Source organism: Meles meles, chromosome 17 (genome assembly GCF_922984935.1).
Source record: "Meles meles chromosome 17, mMelMel3.1 paternal haplotype, whole genome shotgun sequence".
In the NCBI taxonomy this organism is placed as follows: domain Eukaryota; kingdom Metazoa; phylum Chordata; class Mammalia; order Carnivora; family Mustelidae; genus Meles; species Meles meles.
Window position 1 is genome coordinate 39,177,979 of NC_060082.1, and position 23,360 is coordinate 39,201,338.

Consider the following 23,360-nt stretch of genomic DNA (forward strand, 5'->3'; position numbering starts at 1 on the left):
ACGGGCTCGACAGCTTGACGTGCACCATCCAAGCAGCACGCATCCCCAGCTTCCCCATGCTACCCCTCCCGGTCCAGCCCTCCTCTACACCCTCTTGGTTCTGGCAACCAGTCTGCCTTTTCCCAAGCGTCAGAAAGTGGTTCTGGCTTTTTTCACATAGAAAAATGCACTTCGCATGCATCCATATTGCTGCATGAAACGATAGCCTGATCCCTTCTTCCTGCTGAGCTGTGTTCTGGGGTCTGGATGTACCACAGTTCGTTTGTCCCCTCGCATCCAGGGCCGAGGACGAATGACGCTGCTGTAAACATTCCCATATAGGTTTTTGGATGAATGTAAGTTTTCTTTTTTGGGGGGTTGTTAATCATGGGTGAGATTGCTAGGTCATATGGTAGGTGTATGTTTAATTCTATGAGAATTGCAGAATGGTTGTATCATTTTGCTTTCCCACCAACACTGCATAAAGTTCCAGTCACTCTGCATCCTTGTGAGCACTTGGTATTGTCCGATTATAAAAAAAAATTTAGCCATTGTAATAGGTGTGTAGTGATAATCTCACTGTGGTTTAATTTGCATTTCACTAATGATTAATATTGTTCATCTTTTCATATGCCTATATATATTATATAAATATATATAATTCATATATATATTCATCTATATATCATATACATCTTTTCATATGCTTATATACATATACTTGTGTACATTTTTTGTGGTCAGATCTTTAGATATTTTGCTTATTTTTTAAATTGGGATGTTTGTTTCCTTATTGTTTATTACAAGAGGTCTTTATGTGTACTCTGGGTGCAAGTCTTTTATCAGACAGAAGATTTGCAAACATTATCTCCCAGCCTGTGCCTTATCTTTTCATTCTTTCTCACAGAACGAACCTTAACAGCAGCTTATCAATTTTTTTTCTGTTATGGATTATGCTTTGGTATCTACAGAGTCCTGGTCTAACTCAAAGTCACAGATTTTTCCTGTATTTTCCTCTTGGAATATTCATAAATTTGTGCTTTATTCTTAAGTATATGATTCATTTTGAGTTAATTTTGCATAATGTATGAAATGTAGGTGAAGTTTTGTTGTTTGTTCGTGTGTTTGTTTTTGCCCACAGACCTCGGTTTTTCAGCTAGATTGTGTGTGAGTTGCTGGTGGTGGCGGTTGTGTGTTTCCTCACTGTGTTGGCTTCATGCTCTCCACATGGCATCATGTAGCACAGACATTTCAGCTGTTTCTCAGCTTAATAATTTTTTCTCAGCCTCTCTTTTAATTATGCCTTGACCCACCACCACCCAGTACCTGTGAGTGAGTCTGTTGTTCCCATAAAATTAAATCCAAACTTTTCCATTTGTCTTAGATTCCATTTATCAGTACAGAACACTTTTTAGCCCTCATAATAAATCAGCAACAGTTTCCAGTAGTTTTAGATTCATGGATAATTTTAAGATATTGCTTTCAATGGGACTCCTAAAAATACTAACTTCTGAACTCTGTATTTTAGCCAGGATTATTCCTCTTTGCCAAGATCCTCGCTTGTCTCTCTTTACTGAATCGGTTTTAATTACAAATTTACCTAATAAGACTGAAAGTGGAATGGCCTATAAGAAGCCAGCCAGATGGCCAGATTGTCAGATCCTTTTTGAAATGGATCCTACGTACCAAAGTAAAGTAAGTTTTAAAAAAGTTCCTCTCAAGGACTTCTTGGCTCTAGGAGCAGAAACCCCCTGAGATTCTTAGACTAACGGGACTTGTTGAAAAATTTGAGTATCCTCACTTCTGGCAATGGAGGTGTCATTTCCAGCTCATCTCCCCATCTTCCTGCTCCTGGGCTTCTGGCTCTGTTCACCTCTTTTGTTTTTTCCAACTTCTGCTGTGAAAGGAGCTTTCTCTTTTATGGTTCCCTCCTGACACTGACTTGGCAGTGCATTGGCGTGCGGCGGCTGGGACTTCCCATCATGATTCCGCTGGGTATTGTGGTTCAGAGTCACAGGAGAATCTCATCCTCTCCTCTTGGGTAAGATTCTGCCTGGTCAGGGAGCTGTGTCTTGGGAATGGGCAAGGTCACACAGCCCACGGACCTGCCCTTATGTGGGGCTGCCCACGCAGCATCTGCCCTAACCAGGATGACAAGCACAGGGATACATGACCTCCAAATAGCATGCTGACTAGAAAGAGAAATGGCCTAAATGTTAAAAAATTTCTTAAAGTCTTAAAATTTCTTAAAGTCTTAGGTTTCCAACGTCATTCCGTAGTGTGGGTTCTTCACGAAATGGACCCCACAGAGAGCTATTCTCGTACATATTCTGACGGAACCACCAGCCTGTCAGCCCACACTAGTTACTCTCACCAGTTCTGACTTGTTAACACTTTGTTTACAGATTGCCAGGCTCCTGACTGTTGTTGGTAGTTGCATGGGGCAAGTTAATGTTTACAGCTGCAAGTTTATAAAATACTGTTCCATGGTACATAAGGCCAAAGCCATGAGCATGAAAATCTCATTGGTGGACGAACTGACTTCAACACAGTTTAAAACGATCCTGTCTAAATTCAGAAACTATCTTCAGCATATTATTAACATGGCTGTTGAGAAACGCATTGGTATTTTCAAAGTCATAAGTCTCAGTTATCAGTCAGAATGCTTGCCATATGTTGAGAATGTCCTACATCTGATCCACAACCTCCTGCGATCTGTAATTGAAAGGAAGAATACAAATCTACTGGAAGTAAGTATTTTGGAAATTCCTATTGCATGAGAATCTTTATGATTATTAGATTATTATTTTAAAATATGTACTTAGGAAATCCAAATGATGAATGTCATCCTCAGAAAATTCTAATATGTATTAACACCTGTGTGGGTCTCTGATCTGATATCATTTCCTCAAAGCAACATTCTCTGTCCGCCATTTCTAGAATGGCACCCCATGTTCCTTGCTCCGTCTTTTCCCCTCTTGGGAATTCCTGCAAACTTATAAACATGGACATGACATGACACAAGTTACGTTTTTGTAGGGACCCACTCTGGCTGCAGTGTAAAGAGTGGGTTAAAGTGAGACAGGACAGGAAAGAAAGCTGTTTCTGGCATCTAGGGAAGAGGCGATGAGCGCTCGCACAGGGCAGGAGTGTTGTGGAGTCGGAGAAGCAAATGGCTTTAAGATCTGTTTCAGAGATGGAATGGACAGGATGTAGTGACTGGTAGAATGTAGGAAGAAGAGGAAGGAATTAATGACACTTTGAGCTTTTGGGCTGGGCCTCAGGGCAAGCAGGGCTGCAACCCACGGGCCCGGGAGCACAGAGCGCACTTTACTGTGTAACCATCAGGTGGACCTGGGCGGAGTGTGGGGCTGGCCACCGGCAGGGAGTCCAGGCCAGAAGCCCGCATGCATGGGACCGGTGTGTGAGTGGTCTTTGAGGTCCTTCAGGAGAAGGTGCCTGCTTATGTGTATGGTGAGGATGGGAGAGAACCCCCCATCAGAAGCCTGGAGAATGCTAGTATGTGGGAGGTTGCGAGATAGAGAGCAGCCTGCAAAGCCCCTGAGAGGGTGCAGCCTCCCTGAGAAGGCTGAGGGAAGCAAGGGAGTATGTCGAGAAAAGAGGGAACGTTTAATAGTTTTTGATGCTACAGAGAGCTCGAGAGGATTGAAAAGTGTCTATCTTTAGAACCATAGCAATCCTAAAACATACACAGAATTAATTACTCTCTATTTCACTTAGGGTTGTATTCCCCAACAAGTATTAGAAAACAAGCAAACAAAGTGTATTATACAGCAGTTTCTTTGTCTCATACAAAAAGACGTCTCGGCGTTGGTGAGCCAGGCCTCCCCTTCTCTCTGCTCCGCTCCCTGTGATGAGGGCTGCCGCCCCACAGGCTCTGTGCTCACGCTCTAGGCAGAAAGAAAGACAGAGATGCAGCAGCAGCAGCCTGGGCTGTTTTACTTCCCTTGCCATCGCCCGCACTGGGTCACAGCACCGCCACTGCTGCAGAAGGGCCTGAGTTGGCCCCTCGTAAGCTCCTCTTCCTCAGTGGTTGAGGAAAGCAAGCAAAAGATGGAATGGCTTGGGTTTCACGTCAGACTTACGGTATCTGCCAGTCGAAGCCATCGCTATTCACACCCTTCTTCCCACATGTTGAGTTTTGGGGGGCACCACAGATCTTGCCGCTCTTACCCAGCCGGGTGCTGAGCCGACTGAGAAAGAAGACAGCACATTAAGGCAAAAAGAGATTAAATGATTTCCTTTATTATTATTAAAGTACACCTTGGAGAATATGGCTTCTGTTTACTTAAAATTAACCTTCCCCAAACTAAAGCTCAGAGTTAGGGAGAGACTTAGCCCCCTCAGCACTGGTTGCCCTGAAACATGACCAGCATCCTGGCCGCAGTGAGCAGAGAGGAACATGTACCCTCTGCGACAGGCGGGCTTTTGCGAGGAGGGTCTAGGCTCTGCCTCTCCACCTTCTCCTTCCAAACTCAGCAGTCACAGGAGCCACTTTGTCTTCCCAGGAAGTCACTGTGGGGCAAAGGGGCCACCCGCCAGACTGGATGAGTGGGGTCCCCCGCCTCATGGAGACACCGGGAATGGGGTGAGTGTTGCCCCCACCCAGCTGCCATGCACACTCAAGTGCAACGTGGCGCTTAGTCTTCCTGTGAGTTCTAAGTAAAGATGGTAGAAGGCCCTACTCACCCAGTATAAGATGGCAGGGAAGGAGCAGTGTATGTATAACTGAAACCTCCATCCTATGAAGGAGAAAGTGGGGAAACAGTGCAGGTGGTCTAGTGCAAATATTGAATCTTACTGGACAGAAATACTGAGAGTTCCTTTCTTTGAGGGTAGAGTAAGCTCTGTGGTGGGCCAGTCTGTCAGCCTCTGGCTAAGGTCTCTTGCCCTGGTGACCCCCAGTTAGGCCCTGTAGGATGACTCTCTGGGTTTGGTATTCTTCACCATCTCATCCAAGCTGGGCATCATGGGCTTGTGCTTGCTGGACCCTGATCAAGTACGCCAGTGAATCTCCTGTTGGCATGAGTTGGGACACCTGCGTGTGCCTTAGGAAATGCTGTTGGTTATTAGATTTGGACTTGCTTCTTAAAATAATTTTTTGCTCTTTGCTTCTGGTTAACTCCACACTTCAGTCTAGACATGATTTTGAAGCTGGAGAACTTTTTATTTTTAGCTGCTATCTATGCTTGACACATCCCTCTGTGCCCTAAAAGTATGGGTCCGTATCTGAGGCTGTCTGGAACACAGACTTGGGAAGAAAATCTACACCCTTAATAGTTTGTGCCAGCGAGCTTCCCATCAATCCTGGGGTCCCACCGTCTTCAGCCAAGGTGCCTGATTAAAGATAAGAGCTCTGGTCTTCTCTCCTGCTAAGGTTGCCACTGGGAAGCCACCACTTTCATCCAGAGCTTAGAAACAGTTTGCTGTCTCAACTTCTGCAAGCCTTTGGATTAGAGAATCCTCAGGTTGGCTCCGCAAAAGGCAGAGGAGAATTTTCTTATGTGAGCTGTAGTTCCCTCAGTCTCTGCTTAACTCATTTTAGCATAAGTTCATCTCCTAGGATTTCACTGGAAGTCACAAAAAGAACCAGAGTGTGACACTGCATGTTTCCGACTGTTTGCCCAGTTCTGCAGCTGTGGCTAGCACCGCTCTCGGCCCCAGGCACAATAGCAGACAACACTGATGCCGAATAATTTGTTTGCCACCCTTCCCCGAGGAAGATGGCCAATAGATACAAAATATTCTCAACAGGATCATCATCAAGGAAGTAAAAACCGCATGTCTAAATGGCTAGAATTGCAAAGACTGGCAATAGCAAGTTCTGAAAAGGGTGCGGAGGAGCTAGAACTTCCGCACATTGTTGGTGACAATGAAAATGGCACAGTCCCATTGGAAAACTGGCCATTTCTTATAATGTTAAATCTCCATCTACCATTCAGCCCAGCAACCCCATTCCACGTTATTTATTTACAAAAAATAAAATAGGACCCACACAAAGACTTGTACTCACAAAGTCGTAGAGGCTTTACCCACAAGTGCCAAAACCTGTCAACAATCCAGAGATCCATCAAGAGACGAGTAAGGAAAAAAACGGGGCATTTATGCCTTGGAATAGCATTCAGCAATGAAAAGGAATGAACAAGTGCCGCGTACAGTTTGGAATGACTGCAAAAATATGTTGACTGAGAGAAGCCGCACACAAAGGAGTATCTGCCAGATGGTTCCATACATATGGAACTTGACAAATAAAATTTAATCTGTAGTCACAACAAGCAGATGGTGGTTTTCTGAGGCCAGGAGTAGGCGGAGGTTATTTGGGACGGGGCACAGGCTTCTTTTAGGACAATGAAAGTTTTCTATACTTGATTACCGTGGTAAGTACACAGGTATATAAATTTGTTAAAACTCATCATGATGTACAATTAACCTCTTTTGTATGTCAGTTTAGCTTCAACTGATTTTTTTTAAATCACGGCTTTTCCATTTACTATTTGAAAGACCTCTTATTCCTGCTGTACCTCAGTTTATCTGTAAATTGGGGTAACATTAGTGACTACCCTAGAGAGGTTGTGAGAGTTAAGTGAGTTAAGGATTAGAAAACCCTAAACACATTCTGGCACTTAGCGCCAGATGAACGTAAGTCATTGCAAACCAGACTGCTGCACTTAGAAGTCTCAGTGTTGAATTCCATAGAACTTTCTGAGCTATATATATTTTTTAAGGTTTATTCATGTATTTGAGAGAGCGCATGTGAGGGGAAGGAGGACAGAGGGAGAGGGAGAGAGTCTAAGCAGACTCTGCACTGACTGTGGAGCCTGACATGGGGCTGGATCTCAAGACCCTGAGATCCTGACCTGAGCTGAAACCGAAAGTCCGACACTTAACTGACTGAGCCAACCAGGTGCCCCTGAGCTATTTTTTTTTTTTAGGAACCAGGCTTGAAAGTTGTTTATTCATTCTCTCTGGCTCCTGCATGGCCCCAGGTGTGTTTTTATGTATTTCCTGAGGCTTTGATTAGCTTCCCTTTGCATGGCTAAGGAAGTTCCCCTATTTTGATGAGAGTATTTTTATCATACAGGTGTTTTATCAAATGCTTATTCTACATCCCTTGAAATAATCACACATTTGTTTTCTTCAGTCTTTTAATGTGGTTTGTTACATTAGCTGACTTTCTTAGGTTGGTGGGTTTAGTTGCCAGCACACGTGGGCACTGACTTGTACATTATAAGATGTTTGCAATCCTGCTTACAAGTGAAATTGGTCTGTGACTCTCTTCTCCCATCCATATCTGTCTTTGCTATCAGTGTACTACTAGTGACAAAGGGAGTTTGGGTGTATTTCAGCTGTTTCAAACCATCTGTTTTTTGCATGAAATTGGGATTACCTGTTTTCTTTGTGATACAAATCGGCATTATCATGTGTTTCTTTTTTACTGGCATTTAAATGGGATTTGTGGTTAGAGTCAAGATAGCTATGTTTACTATCTTCTGTTTTGGCCATGGATTTCATTTAAATGTGGTAGGCACCATTATCAGCCTGTTACTAAACTATTTTATCCAAGTTTATTAAAATGAAGCTACTTGCTTAGGGTCACACAGTTAGGAAACTCTGCAGCTAGATTTCAAACACAGGCCTCTCTGGTTTTAAAGGCTGTCCATACAAACTGCTGGAGGGTGGGGTGGTTAACAGTGGTTATTTCTGAGTGACGCAATAAGAGGTATTTTCTATATTAAGAGCTTTTTTGTATTGCAGTTTTTGTATGAGCATCTATTTTATAGTGAAACAGAATAAAGTGTCCCCCAAATTAGAGACATCTAGGCAATTAATTCAGGATTGTGAAATTGAAAATTGAAATGACATTGATTCCAAAATTATGCATGGAAAAAATATGACAGAATTGTAATTTGGGTGTAAAAATGCAATTATTTTGAAAATTTCATGGAATGATGTACACACACTTAGAAAAGTATTGATATTATACATATAATGAATACATACACTTACAATAAATAAAAATGGGATTTGGAATCAGATTTGAGTTTCATCAGTAACTCACCAAATTTCTGATTTTAGGCTAATGAGTCCCTCTGAGACTCTGTTTTCTCCTGTGCAAACTAGAGAAGATAACACCTAATGAGCAAACAAGCTATCAGAGCAAAGTGAGAACTAGCACATCATGGCCCAAAACAGGGTAGCAGTTATGCAGCCGTACCCTTGATGTAGCTCTTAGTCCATTTCTTAGAAATAAAGTTATTCAAAATATTACTTCCTTTATGACTTAGTGGCCTTTATCTTACGTGCAAGGTACATTCAGGTTCCTTCTGTTAACAATAGGAAGGATTAGAGCATGCTAACGCTCCAGAATTCAAATAGTTAGAATCATGTTCAGATGATGTCTTCGTTTTTTTGTGAAATTATAATGGTGTAAGTTAGTGAGCAATATTAAAAGAGTAACTGACTCTGTAAACTAGAACTCATTATGTAATTCTCACTGATGTGTTAATGATCCCAGGTCTTGGAGTCATCACTGCGAAAGCTGGACTCTGATCCCACTGAAATAGAAGAATTTGTGGAACGTTTTACTTTTTTGGATTCAATTTCCTCAAAAATATTTGCCTTAGAGAAAGAGTACTTCACGGTCACTCAGCTGCACTCTGTCGTACAGTATTACCAGATCCAGATCCCAGAGGAGCAAAATGCCATATACAGAATTCTCCTTGGCAGATTTGGTCAACTCAAAACTTCTCTGAAGCTAAGCAAAACAAATAAAGATGTGGCTCTTTCTAGATTCAGAGACAATTTGGAAGCACACATCACTGGTCTGCGAGTTGACCTCAGTAACTTAAAGGCCAAGGTCAGTATTTTATTCACTAACTATCAGTTGGATCTTCATTTCACGTAGGCCTAAGCATATAGGTGTTTGCTTTCTGTGGAGTCTTGGGTCAGTAATTTAATACAAGTGTTGTTGACTTAGAATCCACAGACAGAATCTTGGTGGTTTGTGAGCCTCACTGGAAAGAGACATTGCATGTCTTTTTCACTGACCTCTTACTGAAACGTAGCCTTTTCTTCAGTTATGAATGAACATAGACAATAAATAGCAGCAAGTGGTGACTTTTTCCATACGATTCTACAGTGGGCCACAGAGGGCCCCCCACCCAAGGGGCATAACACCCCTGACATCTGTCTGCGCCTGGGTCTGGGCCCTGTGTAGGGAGCACTCCTGGAGAGCAGGCATAAAGTGAACCTCCAATGTTTGTTGAACCTTTCCCAAGTGTCAGTTACTGTCCTTGGTGCTTAACCTTTTTACCGGCCTGAAAAAACAAAATGAGATTTAGGGAAGTCAGCTAACCTGCTGGAGATCACACAGCAAGAGGCAGGGCTCCAGAAACCTCACTCTAATCCCCCTCGCTGGCACCACCGTGCATTAGCATTCGGTGTGCGTTAGACATAGCATGACCTACTGCAGTTACTGGGTTTGCGATTCTCCATCCACACAGACAGTCTGCACCGTTTAGCACAAATACAGTGAAGATGAAACAAACTAGTCCTGAAAGCACTGGATGCACACAACCCTCCTGCAGCCTGTAAAACCGTACTAGAAAGGTACACTCACAAAAGTTCCGGTGTGCACAAGTGCTGTTATTGCAGTGTATGAGATTGTGGACACCGCCTGGAAAGGGAGTGTGTTGTGGTCAGTGTACTGCCAGGCGCTGGGCAAGCACAGGGCAGTCCCGGGGTGTGGGGCTGGGACAGAAGAGAGTTTGTGCCCTTGTCACCAAGGGTTCAGAGGCCCTGCTGGCACTGAGAGCTGGGGCATCTCTGCAGAGCTGTCCTGAGCTGGGCCTTCGTCCCTGCATCCCCAGCCCTCCCAGAGGCATGATCGTGGGTGACTTTAGCTCTTTTTGGCCAAGGGCAGCTCCTGGGAAGGGGCTCAGCTATGCCGAGTGAGCGTCTGTCAGTCAGTTCACGAACCAACCCTCATCCTCCTCCTGGGCTTTGCCCAATCAGCTTTCATTTCTGTCGATGATGTTTCTCACTTCTGAACTTTCCATTGGGTTCTTTCCTACATTTTACCATGTTTCTTTGCTAAGACTTTGTTTTCCCACTGGTTTCAAGAACATTCATCATTTTTTGGTGAAGCATTTTTTATCATACCTGCTTTAAGTCCTTTCTCAGGTCATTTTAATATCTGTGTCATCGAGACATTGGTGTTTGATGAATCTTATGTGAATTGAGGTTTTCCTGATTTTTTAAATATGCTGAATAATTTTGTATTACATATTTTGGGTTCAATATTAGGCTCTAAGACTCTGTCTTACTTAAACTACGTGGAAGGTTGATATTTTTGTTTTAGAAGGCAGCTGACCTCGCCAGGTTTGCAGTCCCCGCCCACACTCTTCAGGCCCCGATCTCATTGTCATTGTAGCTGTCACAGCCCAGGCAGGGGTGCCCAGATGCGTGTCCACTCCCCTCACCCCCGCCCCTGTGCCCCTGCAGTGCTCAGTCTCATTCTGGGGGGTGGTCAGTTAGCCGAGTCTCTAGGTCTCCGAGGTGTGAACAGGAGCAGATCTGCGTGCATGCAGCTCCCAGGGGATGAGGTCGCTTGGTGGGGAGCTCACTTTCCAGAGTCCCTTGCTCTCTGTGATCATCCCAGAATTTTCCACATTCCTGGGTCTCCTCTTTTCAGTCCTCTGGGGCCGGTTGCTGTGCTCAGCCAGTCACTTCCGTAACCGCACGCACCTCTGGGGCAAAGCAGCAGACCCAGAGCGAGCAGCCCACGGGTAGCCCCTCCCTGGAAGAGAGAACACTTGTCCCTCCTGAGGTTTGCACTGCCACCAGCTGACACACCCCCTTGGGATTGCCTGAGGGCTGGAGTGGGAGAGCCCAGAAGAGAAAGAGGCCTTCCACATGCTGTGTGAACATCCGCAGCCATCAGAGGAGAGTCAGGGCTGCACAGCCGTAAGGGCCGCACGGATGACACGGAAAGAGAGCCAGTAGAGAACGGCTTGGCTCTGAACACAGCACGGAGCTTGAGGGCCGGGCACCGTGACAGGGCCGGCGCCCGACACTTTCCTGAGGGCAGACGTCAGGGTGAGGAGGCCTCTGGCCAAGCCGGATGGGATGCTGGCTGAAGACAGGTAGGATTAAAGCCAGTCCCGGCCCCGGTGCGCTGGACGGGGCAGGGTCTGACCAGATGGGGCGGGGACAGGCTCAGGTTAGACAGAAACCGGCCTTGACGTGGACGTGCACCGACCGGCCTGACTCCCCTGTGGTCCGGCAGGGAATCCCTGCCAGAACCTCTCCTGCCCAGCAGTGGGCTCTCCCAGAGCTCTCACGCTTTGTGGCCCCGAAGCTCACGTCCAGGTTGCCCCCACACCAAGATGAGGTCAGGGTCTGCTAGAAGGACACCGTGGTCAATTTAGCACTAATCTGGTGGCATTTCAGATGATCATTGCGTCTCTGGCCTGTCTTGTGCTCTTCACTTTCAGACCCCTCGGTTTCTGCTCCCTGGGGAGAGCCAGGGTGGGGCACGCATCCTCTGTCTCTGAACTTTGTGTACCTTTCACACGATTTCATCCATACCCCTCGTGGCGCACAATCTCGAGTGGAACACTGCTGGTAGGACTGGCAGACTGTGACAGCGCATAAGCCAGAAAGACCATTTCTCTGTCTTCCCCCGAGATAGCTCACTGACAAACGTAAATAAATTTCAATGAGTGAAAAACTCTTTTATGGGAGAAGCCTCAGGAAAACTTTATTATATGTTCACTATATGAGCGTCCCTTTTACATAATCTGTAAGCTCTGCCCTTTTGTCATGAATACCGTTTATCAGTTTTATATGACATGACCACACCACACAACACCATGTTACTTCCAATTCCACTGGTCGGATTTTTTAAAAAAAAAACTAAGGTGATGGGATCCAAATTCATTTATTCTTTCAATAATTTTTTAATAAACACTGCTGTCTACATCTTACTGTACTATGTTCTGTGAGATGTTCAGAAATAAATGGATGAAACCATCCTTAATCCTGAGCCGTTTATAATTTAATAAGGGATACATCAGGGCAAATTTAGGTCTTTGGAGTCATTGTTGCAAATGTCCATGGTTTCATGTGTAGCAGTTAAACGCTGATACAAGGCAACATGTGACAAACACTATAAAAACAGAACAAAGTTAAGAGCACCTGGAGGGCTCAGTTGGTTAAATGTCTGCCTTTGACTGAGGTCATGATCTCTGGGTCCTAGAATCGTGCTCCGAACTGGGCTCCCTGCTCAGGGGTAAGTCTGCTGCTTCCTCCCCTCCATGCTTGTGCTCGCTCTCTCTCTCTATCTCTCTGTCTCAAATGAGTAAACAAAGTCTCTAAAAAACAAAACAAAAAAAGAACAAAGTTATGGGGCACCTGGCTGTCTCAGTCATTTGAGCAGTGTGTGACTCTTGATCTCAGGGTTGTTGAGTTCATGCCCCATGTTGGGTGTAGAGATTACTTTAAAACATACGATCTTCAAAAAAAAAAAAAAAAAAAAAAGTAGTACAAGGTTAAACAGGATCAGAAAAATGAAATGACTTATGCAGTCAGTACCGTGTGCCGGAGGTCACATCCTTTAACTGCCACTTACTGATGTGACAATTGTAACTTTAGAACTTCCTTGAAAATCTGTGAAAAATATTGACTGTCTTTCAGGATTATTGTATGGATTTAGTAAGTAAGGTAATGCATTACTTACCACAGAGCCCAAGCTAGAGAAGGAACATGACAAATTATTGGCATGAAGGTAAAAATAATTAATTAAAAGGAATCATAATAAACAGAAATCATTATAGATTAAGGACAGTCTCTCCAGGTGATGGCTACAAATAAGGGTTGTTAAAGCTTCAATTTGGGGCAGAAACGCTGTCAATAAACATGTGTAAGTCCTGACCATTATGATGTCTGACCCTGTCTTCCCATGGCACCCTAGATAAGAACTCCTGTCCTGCTGTGCATGGGCACGCGTGTGGACACCGCCGTGGAGATGATACGGGCGCTCACGGACGAGGCTGCTGCCTTGGCGCATAGGGCTAAAACCTACTGCAGCTACCAGAACTGCTTCGATGACACCCATTCCCACATGCACTCCCTGAACATGGAGGAGATCACACAGCTTGTCCTGGGGGAGGTTTCGGACATTGAATACGACCTCACCTTGAGGAAGATCCTGTGGGAGGTCCAGGAGGAATGGAGAGCGCTCTTTTGGGAATGGAGGACTAGTACTCTTCACAGTATTGATATAGAGTCAGTCCAGAGAAATGTTTCAAGATGGATACAGAAAATCCTTGTCCTAGAAAAAGGTAAAAGTGTCTTTCCAGGGTTCCCGCCTGTGATTATACCCAGAGTGGCTTTCTGGGCCAGTAAGATCCTTGTCCTTGATCTTCTTAATTTACCTGTTGCCAAGGCCTGGCCTTAGCGTCTGAAGAGGCAGTACAGGAGCATAAGGTAGGAATCATTCCCTGAAGCCAAAAAAAAAAAAAAAAAAAAAAGGTTAAGTACTTAAGAACAATGTTCTCTGTTCCCTGGGCAGAGCCACCGAGGCTTCCCCGGGCCGTGGCTCTTACTCGAGCCACATGTGCTTTGGTGACAGAGCCCCACCTGCAGAGCACTCACCCAGATCCCCACTGTTTATGCCAGCAGTTTGCTTTGGCTGGTGGGGAAAAGAGCTAAAAGCTCACCTGGAGAGTTTTCTCTCCTGCTGATCCTCAAAGGTGGAGCCTTGTGACGCAGAGATGCTGTTTGTGCTCGGGCGATTCTGTAAGGTCTGCCCTCTCCTCCACAAGGCCAGCGTCTCCTTTCACCCGGCCAGAGAGTGCTGGCTTCGGAAGCTCCTCCCTTCCCTTCACCTATATCTCAAGCTGTAATTTCCTCTCCAGAAAAGATACTTAAATTTGCCTGTTTTCGAATTAGAAATAGAACGATACCACAAAAAGCCCACCAAAGAGGAAAACAGGACAAACCGCCCATAGCCTCACGGCTTCGACCTAACGCTCATTCTGTGCATCCTCTCTCGGGGCTTTGTCTTCTGTCTGTCTGAGAGGACAAGGTGTGGAGGGACAAGGAGACAGTACCTTCTTTTAACCATAGTTTCCCAGATAAAATCAGGCTATTTGCCAAAACGTAGACTTAAAACCCCGAAGTTATTCTTTTGTTCTTTCCTTTCACTGGGTCTTGAACAACATTTTACTACTCATTGGTTTTCTAGAAGCCCCATCTGCACCAGGTGGCTGTTTAAGCAGATAGGCATACTTTCCAGTGCTCCGGAGTCCCCAACTCTGGCTGCTTCTCGGCCTCCTCTCTTGGCCTTTTATGACTTGACATAAAAAGGTTTTGAGGCTTGAAGTTTCAACTGCAGAGCTTATGAGACCTGGACGGCTGTGATCTATCAACACCAGAGGATGGACGAGTCCTGGTCTGTGGCATGAACTTTACCTACCTTTCCTATGTTTCAGTGTGAAATATTTTCTTTATGACATGGTAGTGACAGATTTCTGATATTCCTCCTTACTGAGCAGAATTTAAAAGCCCAAAACCTGTCACAGTCTCTGGAGCGTATGTGCGTGTCTCTCTGTCTAGTCAGGAGAGACCTGGGCAACTCTGTGGTAGCTGGCTATCCCTACTATCAGATTTTGCAAGAAAACTTGGCTTTGATGGCCTCATATTGTAATCACCAGTCCTGATAACTATTCCTCTTTGTTTGAATCCATAGTTGACTCTTCTGGGAGGGTGATGTTAATAAAACTCGTGACCTTAATGCAGACTGAAAACTAAGAAACTAGAATTACACTAAATAGCAGGCATGTTTTCTGGTTTAAAAAAATACAATGAATGGACCATAACCTTCTGCCCCATTGCTGTTTATAGGTTTACCTAAAAATGACATGGTAACCCATCTTAAACAGTCAGTGACAGAATTTAAGCAGGAGCTGCCTATCATCATGGCTCTCGGAAACCCCTGTCTCAAGCCAAGGCACTGGGAGACTCTCCAGGAGATTATTGGGAAGCCTGTTTCTCTTGATAAAAACTGTACGGTAGAGGATCTTCTAGCACTCAAGGTAAACAACTAGCATTTGAAAAAATGGTTGAAATACCAGAGGGGCCAATTTTAAGCAAGCAAGTAATAGGAATAGCAATTAGAAAAGGGAGCTGTTTTGGTGACTGGGAAGGTGGGGGCAGGCCGGTGGGGGTCAGGTGGCCCAAGTCCCGGGGGGCTGCAGGTCTGGGTCCACCGTTTATTACACCATCGTCCTGGTGACTCAGACATGGTGATTGTGCTTTTCACGCGTGACAAATGAAGCTGGTGTTTTATTATGGAACTAACATAGCTGCTGCTTACAGAGAATCCAGGGACAGAAACACCCAAGCTGCTGTAGTCCCTTGGACATAAAATGAAAAATACATTAAGAGCATGTTAGGGGGGCGCCTGGTTGGCTCAGTGGGTTAAAGCCTCTGCCTTTGGCTCAGGTCATGATCCCAGGATCCTGGGATGGAGCCCCACATCGGGCTCACTGCTCGGCAGGGAGCCTGCTTCCTCCTCTCTCTCTGCCTGCTTTTCTGCCTACTTGTGATCTCTCTCTGTCAAATAACTAAATAAAATCTTTTAAAAAAAATGGCATGTTATGATAGCTCTCCCAAGAACTTGGTACTGCACTTGAAACCCACAGTTAGAAGCTCTTTGATTTGCCATCTAGGTGTTGTCATAAAAATGGATTGCATGATTTTTCCTGCTAAAAGTTTGTTTTCAAACCTAGCTTTTACAGTAAACTTCATTTATATTGCAGGCTTCATGGTTAACAGTGTCTAATGTAATTAACACTATTTTATAATTTCCCACTAAATTATCTGTTATAATGCAGAAATGGGAAATTTTAAGGAATTTAAAAAGAAGAACTTTTATTTATTTATTTATTTTTTAAAGATTTTATTTATTTATTTGACAGACAGAGATCACAAGTAGGCAGAGAGGCAGGCAGAGAGAGAGAAGAGGAAGCAGGCTCCCCGCTGAGCAGAGAGCCCAATGCGGGACTCGATCCCAGGACCTCAGGATCATGACCCGAGCGGAAGGCAGAGGCCTAACCCACGGAGCCACCCAGGCGCCCCAAAGAAGAACTTTTAAAAGACAACTTTCGTTGATCTTTAAAATTTGATTGCTGTTTATCTCAGGCTCTGGCCTCAGTCTTCCTCCTGACCTCACACATCCGCTTTCCTGGTATCTGCACTTACATGTCTCAGAGGAAGCTCATGGTTAGGGTTCTGCCTCCCAGACGCTCCTCTTCCTTTCTGTCCCCATCTCAGCTAATGGCACCTCCGTTGTTTTTCAGTCGCTTAGGCTAAATGAAATAATCTTTAAATCTTCTTTTGCTCTCCCAGTCCTCATCCCATCCAAATCTCTCAACCTTTCTTGGATTATTACCAGGCCTCCTGACTAATCTGTGTGCCAGCAGTGAATTGAGCAAAATATCTACATTATTTCAGAACATGGACATCAACATTTAGGTTTATTCAGAACAGCGTTCCAGAAATGTAACACAGTTGAAATGACATTTTCCTTTCCAAAGTCTTGGGTTGTTGGAGTTGTCCCTGGGCAGGTCAGGTAAAGGGTGAAATCTGGCACACTGCCTAGCAGCAAGCAGTAAACGAGAGGGCAGACAGGCCTCGAGCAGATCAGCCTTCCTGGGGTTGGTGACTACAGTAGCTCGGAGTGTTCCAGTGAGCTGTCCCTGTATTTCTAACGTGAGTAGATAGTTTAAAAAGGAATTTCCACGCAGTTTTTGGAGGATCCAAATTAAGAGAATTCAGCATCTGAACAAAAATGAACAGGTCTTCAGCCTCTGAAGTACTGTAGTCAGGAGTCTGAAGGAAGCCTTCCTTCCTGCGGTGGATTGTTAAAGTAGGCCGAGGGCATAGCAGGTGATCAGCTGCCCGTCTCGCCTGAACCCAAAGAGTTCCTAGAAGACTGATCATCTTATTTCTATTTGCCAACTTATCCAGTACAATAAGTACATAGATGGACAAGATTTGGCCCAGAAGCTCAGCCTTCATGTCCTAGAGCATGCGTGTCGTGGGGCAGACCCAGGGACGGCGGTCATAGTGTGTACGTGTTGTGGGGTGGACCCAGGGACGGCAGTCATAGTGTGTGCGTGTCGTGGGGCGGACCCAGGGACGGCGGTCATAGTGTGTACGTGTTGTGGGGTGGACCTAGGGATGGTGGTCATAGTGTGTGCGTTGCGTGGGCAGAACCAGGGACGGCGGTCATGCTGCAGGAGTGCCCAGGACAGTCTGTGGCAGGACTTCACTTGTGATCCTATCAGATGAATAAATGATGATGTTCAGTGACAGCCATTTCTGTCCAGCATGTTATGTAGGCTCTGTAAAGCCTGTGACATGAAAAGTATGTCCATTTACCAAAGTAAATTAAGAGGTCAATAGTATGCATAAAGTGATCACTATCATTTCATGGTTGATCTTTTTCACTTTAGAAATCAGGTGCTATAGCATAGAGGCAGATAATCAATTAGACATTAAGATTCATCTGAAACCTCTTAGATATTACCAAGTTTGCTGGGAGATCTGACCATTTGTCAGTCAGGTCCCAAACTTTGACCATAAGGACTTGAAAGGGCTCAGTGCAGGTGGTTGAAATTTTGCTTTACACATGATCAATGTCCGTATTTAGTTATTAGCAATTTTGGAATGTCACCATTAAGTGAAAGTTCTTTCTGCAGCGTAGAAACTTGATAGTCCTGTAGCTCCTCATCTGCCTTTGGATGAATACTCTGTATCAAAAGGCAAGCCTCCTTCTCACACCGTTAGTGAAGGCCATGAGGAGCTGACTGATCCCACCATTCCGACACCATCTTTGGTAGATGATGAACACTAGTCCCATTTGCTCAGAGTCCCCACTGAGCTGCATTACAGAACATAAGGATTAGGCACCACTCTTTAACCCCAAGGAGCTAACATATGAAAACAGTGGTAGATTCTTCTTTTGGGGATAAAAGCAATTAGCCCAGCTAGTTAATTCCACGATGTGGGAATGAGAAGCCCTCTGAGTGTCTGTTTCAGTGAACGAGCCTGGAGATCTTGTGTCAGGATCTTGTCCTCTGGGAACTGGCAGTCCTTGCCCATTGGAAAGAAGGCCTGTCTGTACTCCACTAATGTGTTTTGAGAGCCATCTATCCTCATGGCCATAGGGCAAAGAAAGGGAAGCCTTGGAAAGCTTGGGTCCATTAGGATTACATCCTCTCAGATAATCGTATCTCGAGAATTATTGCAAAAAGTAAAAGCGCATCACAGAATGAAGGAGCAGTTGGCATTAGTCCAGAGAAGAGAAAGCTGGAGCGGGGGGGGCTAATGCCATCTGCTCGTGTGCAGAAGGTGCTGTCAGCTGTTCTTCCTATGGGCTACAGTTAGAGGAAACACACACGGTGACTAGAAATTTCACTGAGCGTGCAGAAAGTGAAATGGTTACAATGGATAAAGCCCACAAAAGGTCCTGTCGTGCGGGTCAGGGTGTGTGATCTCTGGTCAGAGCATCACCGGACTGGGACCAGGTCTCTAGGACCGTGATGTGCATGTTCACGTAAGTCTTGTGTTGTAAACACATCAGGAGTCATTCGTCTGGTGAATATTAATGAGTGTTTTCATTTTAGATGTTTCAGTATGAAAATGAAATTAACGAAATCTCGGCCTCTGCCACTAATGAAGCTGCTCTTGAGAAAATGCTGCTTAAAATTATTGATCAGTGGAACACAACCCCGTTACACTTAGCTGTTCATCAGTCAGAGACGATGTCCATCCTGATAATTTCATCCATAGACGACATATTAACTCAGTTAGAAGAGTCTCAAATCATACTTGCAACAGTTAAAGGATCGTCTTCTGTTGGGCCCATTCGGGTAAATATTGTGGCAAAGGGAAATATTATAATCGTTCACAGTTTTATTTACCACTTTAATTTTTTTTACATTTCATAACCTTTTGAATTGTATAAATCATCTACATACACAGAAATGACAATGAATTTTAGTAGTTTAGATACTAGAAGTAACTTCTAATGGAAACATTGTCCATGAAAAATTGTCATAAAGTTCTATTTGAGCAGATAAAATAAATTTAGATCATATAAGAATATTATCCTATAAACTATGACTTCCCAGCACTGCCACTGTAGCTAGAAAGATCCACAGTTTGAGCAGAGCCCCTGCCTAGCCCATTGCCTGTGCTGTTGCTCCTAAGGGTTAAACCTAACCTGCGTACCTGTGTGTCCCTGCGGTTACTGCTGGGGTCAGGTGGGAACCGAAGCACAGGGCCAGCTGTGGGCTGGCCCACGTCCAATAACATGATTGCCAAGAATCATTTAAACACTTCAGAAAACTCAACAAGATATGTAATAATATACAAATACATAATAGTAAAGTTACCATAATTGATATAGAGAGAGACATGTGCACCCATCAAATGGAATTCACATTATTTGCAAACACACAAGCATTTAGGGAAATGTCAGTTAAGTGAACCTTAGACAGAAGAAAACTCAATAAATTGCAAAAAAGGGATGAGCCGAATAGACTGTATTCTCTAACCACATGTATTAAAATAAAAAACATCAGAGAAACAGCAAAAAACTAGATAACAGCAGAACTGTCTCACACACACAGATACGCACACACGCGTGCGCACACACACACACACAAGCACCCAGATTTCAAAACATCCATTGGAATATACAGGAAATGTAATAAAAAAGTTTTCATTAAAAATAAACAAAAGGAGAGGATTCTAAATCAAACCCTGTCACAACTGGCTTAGAGCCCCATGAAAAGGAAGGTTTAGAACACCAAATGCCTTCATTGAAAAGTCAAAATGAATGTAGCGAGTGCTGCATTGGGCGTGCTTCAAGAACAGCACACACACAGACTCCTGCTTCCAGCAAGATCCAGGAGAGGGGCAGGCACACTGTCCTGCCTGAAATACTGGAAGCAGAATGGAAGAAATAGATGGAACTGTGGTTTGCAGGACACTTGACCTCAGACTTTGAATGATGAGGACCCTTGAGAGATGGGAAACAAACAAGAGGAGCCCCATGGTTGCCCCATCCTGAGTGTGCAAGCGTCGACTGGTGGTGAGGGAGCTCATCCAGCCACAGCCTGGCAGACCCCTGGTAGGAGGAGATGTGCTGAAAGTCCCAGGAGGCAGAGAGGTCAGAGCTCGCATGGCAGAGTCCCAGGGAGGGCAGAACCTCAGAGAGCTGTGGAAGCTCCCTTCTCAAGGACTCCACAGCCCCAAGTGCTGGCATGTGAACTCAAGGAAACTCCCTGAAACCAGGGGGGTGACCAGTTGAGAGGCTCTGAGGGAACCATTTACACAGGGCTGGGAATAGGGCCCATGTCCATCAGCAACAGGAAGACTGATTTGTGAGCATTATAGATGGAGCGCTTGAAAGGATTGTGCCACGGTAAACTAAATGCTGCTCTAATAGATCTTAGAAGCAAAACCCCAAGTGACAAAACTGTTTCTAAGTAATTAACAACACTTAGAACAAAGTTCAAGAATATTTATAGGAATACAAAAAAAGGGGTGCCTGGGTGGCTCCATTGTTAAGTGTCTGCCTTTGGCTCAGGTCGTGATTTCAAGATCCTGGGATCAAGTCCCACATTGGACTCCCTGCTCAGTGGGGAGTCTCCTTCTCTCTCTACCCCAAACACCTGCTCATGTGCACACTCTGTCTCAAATAAAATATTTTTTAAAAAAGGAATGCAAAAATACCCAGTACCCCACATGATAAAAATCACAGTATCTGGAATCCAACCAGTGTTGATCAGACATTCAAGGAAGCAAAAAAGAATAGAGTTTGTCATAAAAAGAAAATTTTACTGAAGAAAACTGATCCAGAACTGACACAGATGTCAGGATTAGACAAGGACAGTGAAATGATTTTTTTTTTTTTAAGATTTTATTTTTTTGACAGCACGAGCAGGGGGAACAGCAGCAGGAGAGGGAGAAGCAGGCTTCCTGCCAAGCAGTGAGCCTGATAAGGGACTCGATCCCAGGACCCCGAGATCATGACCTGAGTGAAGGCAGATGCCCAATTGACTGAACCCCTAGACACCCCTGACACAAGTATTTTAACTCTCTGCCATATTTTTAAAAGTAGATACATGGAAGATAATATAGACCAAATATAAATATGAAGACCAAAGTCAGATTTCTACAGATGAAAACTATAATATCTGACATGGACTATACACTAGATGAGACTGATGGCAGATTAGACATTGTGGAAGAGATTAGTGAATTTAAATAATTTTGAAAAAGAAGAAAAAGGTGGAAGATCAACACTACCTAATTTTGAGATTTACCACCAGTTTTATATTGATTTAAAGATAAATACAGAAAAATGGAACAGAATAGAGGGTACAGAAATAGACCCACATGTAGATGGACACCTGATTTTCAACAAAAGTTTAAAGACAATTCTGGACAGAAACTAGCCTTTTTAGAAATGGAGCTGGCAAATTGGACAGCTGCATGCAAAACAAATTTTTAAAAACCCTTCACACTGTATCTTGTAGCATTATAAACTTTAACTCAAGAATGGATCATAGGACTGAATGCAAAACCTGAAACTTCAGAAGAAATTTCTGAAACACTGAGAAAAAAAAAATCAGAAAATTTTTGTGACATTGGGCTAGCCAGATGTCTTCAGTATGACACCAGAAGAATGATCAACAGAAGGATTTCTGTTAAAAATTAAAAACTTGTGCCCTTCAAAAGGCACTATTAAGGGGAAAAATACGAGCCAAGACTGGAAGGAAATATTTTTCCAGTGTGTATTTGGTAAAGGACTTGTTTCAAGAATATATAAAGAATTCTCAAAATCAAAAAACAATAAACAAATGGGCAAAAGGTTGAAGCAGACACTTCACCAAAGAAAATATTTGGATGGAAAATAAACATATGGAAAGATGCTTCACTTCATTATCCATCAGGGGAAAGTTTAGAATCCCAGTGAGTTACCACTACACACCGTATGGAATGCCTGAAAAGACGGTTCAGCCCCAGTGTTGGTGAGGATGTAGCAGAACAGGGAACTCTTGCAATATTACAGTCTCTTAAAAGTTAGAAAAACATGGGGCACCGGGGTGGCTCAGTGGGTTAAAGCCTCTGCCTTTCGCTCAGGTCATGATCCCAGGGTCCTGGGATCGAGCCCCGCATCGGGCTCTCTGCTTGGCAGGGAGCCTGCTTCCTCCTCTCTCTCTCTCTCTGCCTGTCTCTCTCCCTACTTGTGATCTCTATCTGTCAAATAAATAAATAAAATCTTAAAAAAAAAAAGTTAGAAAAACATGATGCTGGCATTCCACTTATAGGTATTTGCCCAAAAGAAAGGAAAGTCTTTGTACTGACACCTGGATATTGATAGCAGCTTTGTTGGTAGTAGTGAAGGGCAGGCAGCAGCCCGGTGCCACCTGCTGGCTGACAGACGTATCACTGCATCTACACCGCGGGACACTACTCAGCGGTAAGAAACAAGAGTGACACTTGCTGCGACGTGAATGACTCTCAGAATAACTATGCTGAGTAAAAGACGTCAGACCAGAAAGAGTACACACTGTACGGTTTCATTCATAGAAAATGCCAACGAGGCTTTGGTTTCAGCAGGTGATCAGTGGCTGCCTAGGGATGAAAATGGGCAGGGGCTAGAGGAAGGTGCTGCAGCAGGGCACAGGAAACCTTCCAAGGTAATAGATACATTCACGATCTTGGTGGTGGTGATTGCTTCACAGAAACAGATGTCAAAACATGAAATTGTGCATTTCAAAAAGTGCCATCTTACTGTATATCACTTATACCTCAATAAAGCTACTGAAACATAGAGTAGATTTTAAATAGGGAGACACATAGCAGGAAGGAGATCTAAATGGGCTATACATGGCTCCCTCTGAGGGGCCCAAGTTATGGGATGGCCAGTCTATTGGCTTGCAAGGATTTTAGGACTAATTGATTTTTAACCATTTTCCTCTTACTTTAATAAACATTCAAGTTGGGAAAAGATGTTATATCCAACAATGTTTGTTTTTTTTTAATTAAAAGAATGAAGAGGGCGCCTGGGTGGCTCAGTGGATTAAAGCCGCTGCCTTCGGCTCAGGTCATGATCCCAGGGTCCTGGGATCGAGCCCCACATCGGGCTTTCTGCTCCACGGAGAGCCTGCTTCCTCCCTCTCTCTCTGTCTGCCTCTCTTGCCTACTTGTAACCTCTGTGTGTCAAATAAATAAAATCTTAAAAATAAATTAATTAATTAATAAAAGAATGAAGA

General features: G+C 44.1%; 1 protein-coding gene across 1 annotated transcript in view; it reads left to right on the plus strand.

Annotated features, from left to right (window-relative positions):
* Positions 1 to 23,360, plus strand: part of DNAH14 (dynein axonemal heavy chain 14) — a 332,088-nt gene that overhangs the window by 74,785 nt on the left and 233,943 nt on the right. The window contains exons 16-21 of the mRNA XM_045982293.1: positions 1,508 to 1,674; positions 2,385 to 2,729; positions 8,516 to 8,857; positions 12,974 to 13,343; positions 14,908 to 15,098; positions 18,696 to 18,941. Coding sequence (XP_045838249.1) covers positions 1,508 to 1,674; positions 2,385 to 2,729; positions 8,516 to 8,857; positions 12,974 to 13,343; positions 14,908 to 15,098; positions 18,696 to 18,941 — 1,661 coding nt within the window. The remainder of the gene's footprint in view (positions 1 to 1,507; positions 1,675 to 2,384; positions 2,730 to 8,515; positions 8,858 to 12,973; positions 13,344 to 14,907; positions 15,099 to 18,695; positions 18,942 to 23,360) is intronic.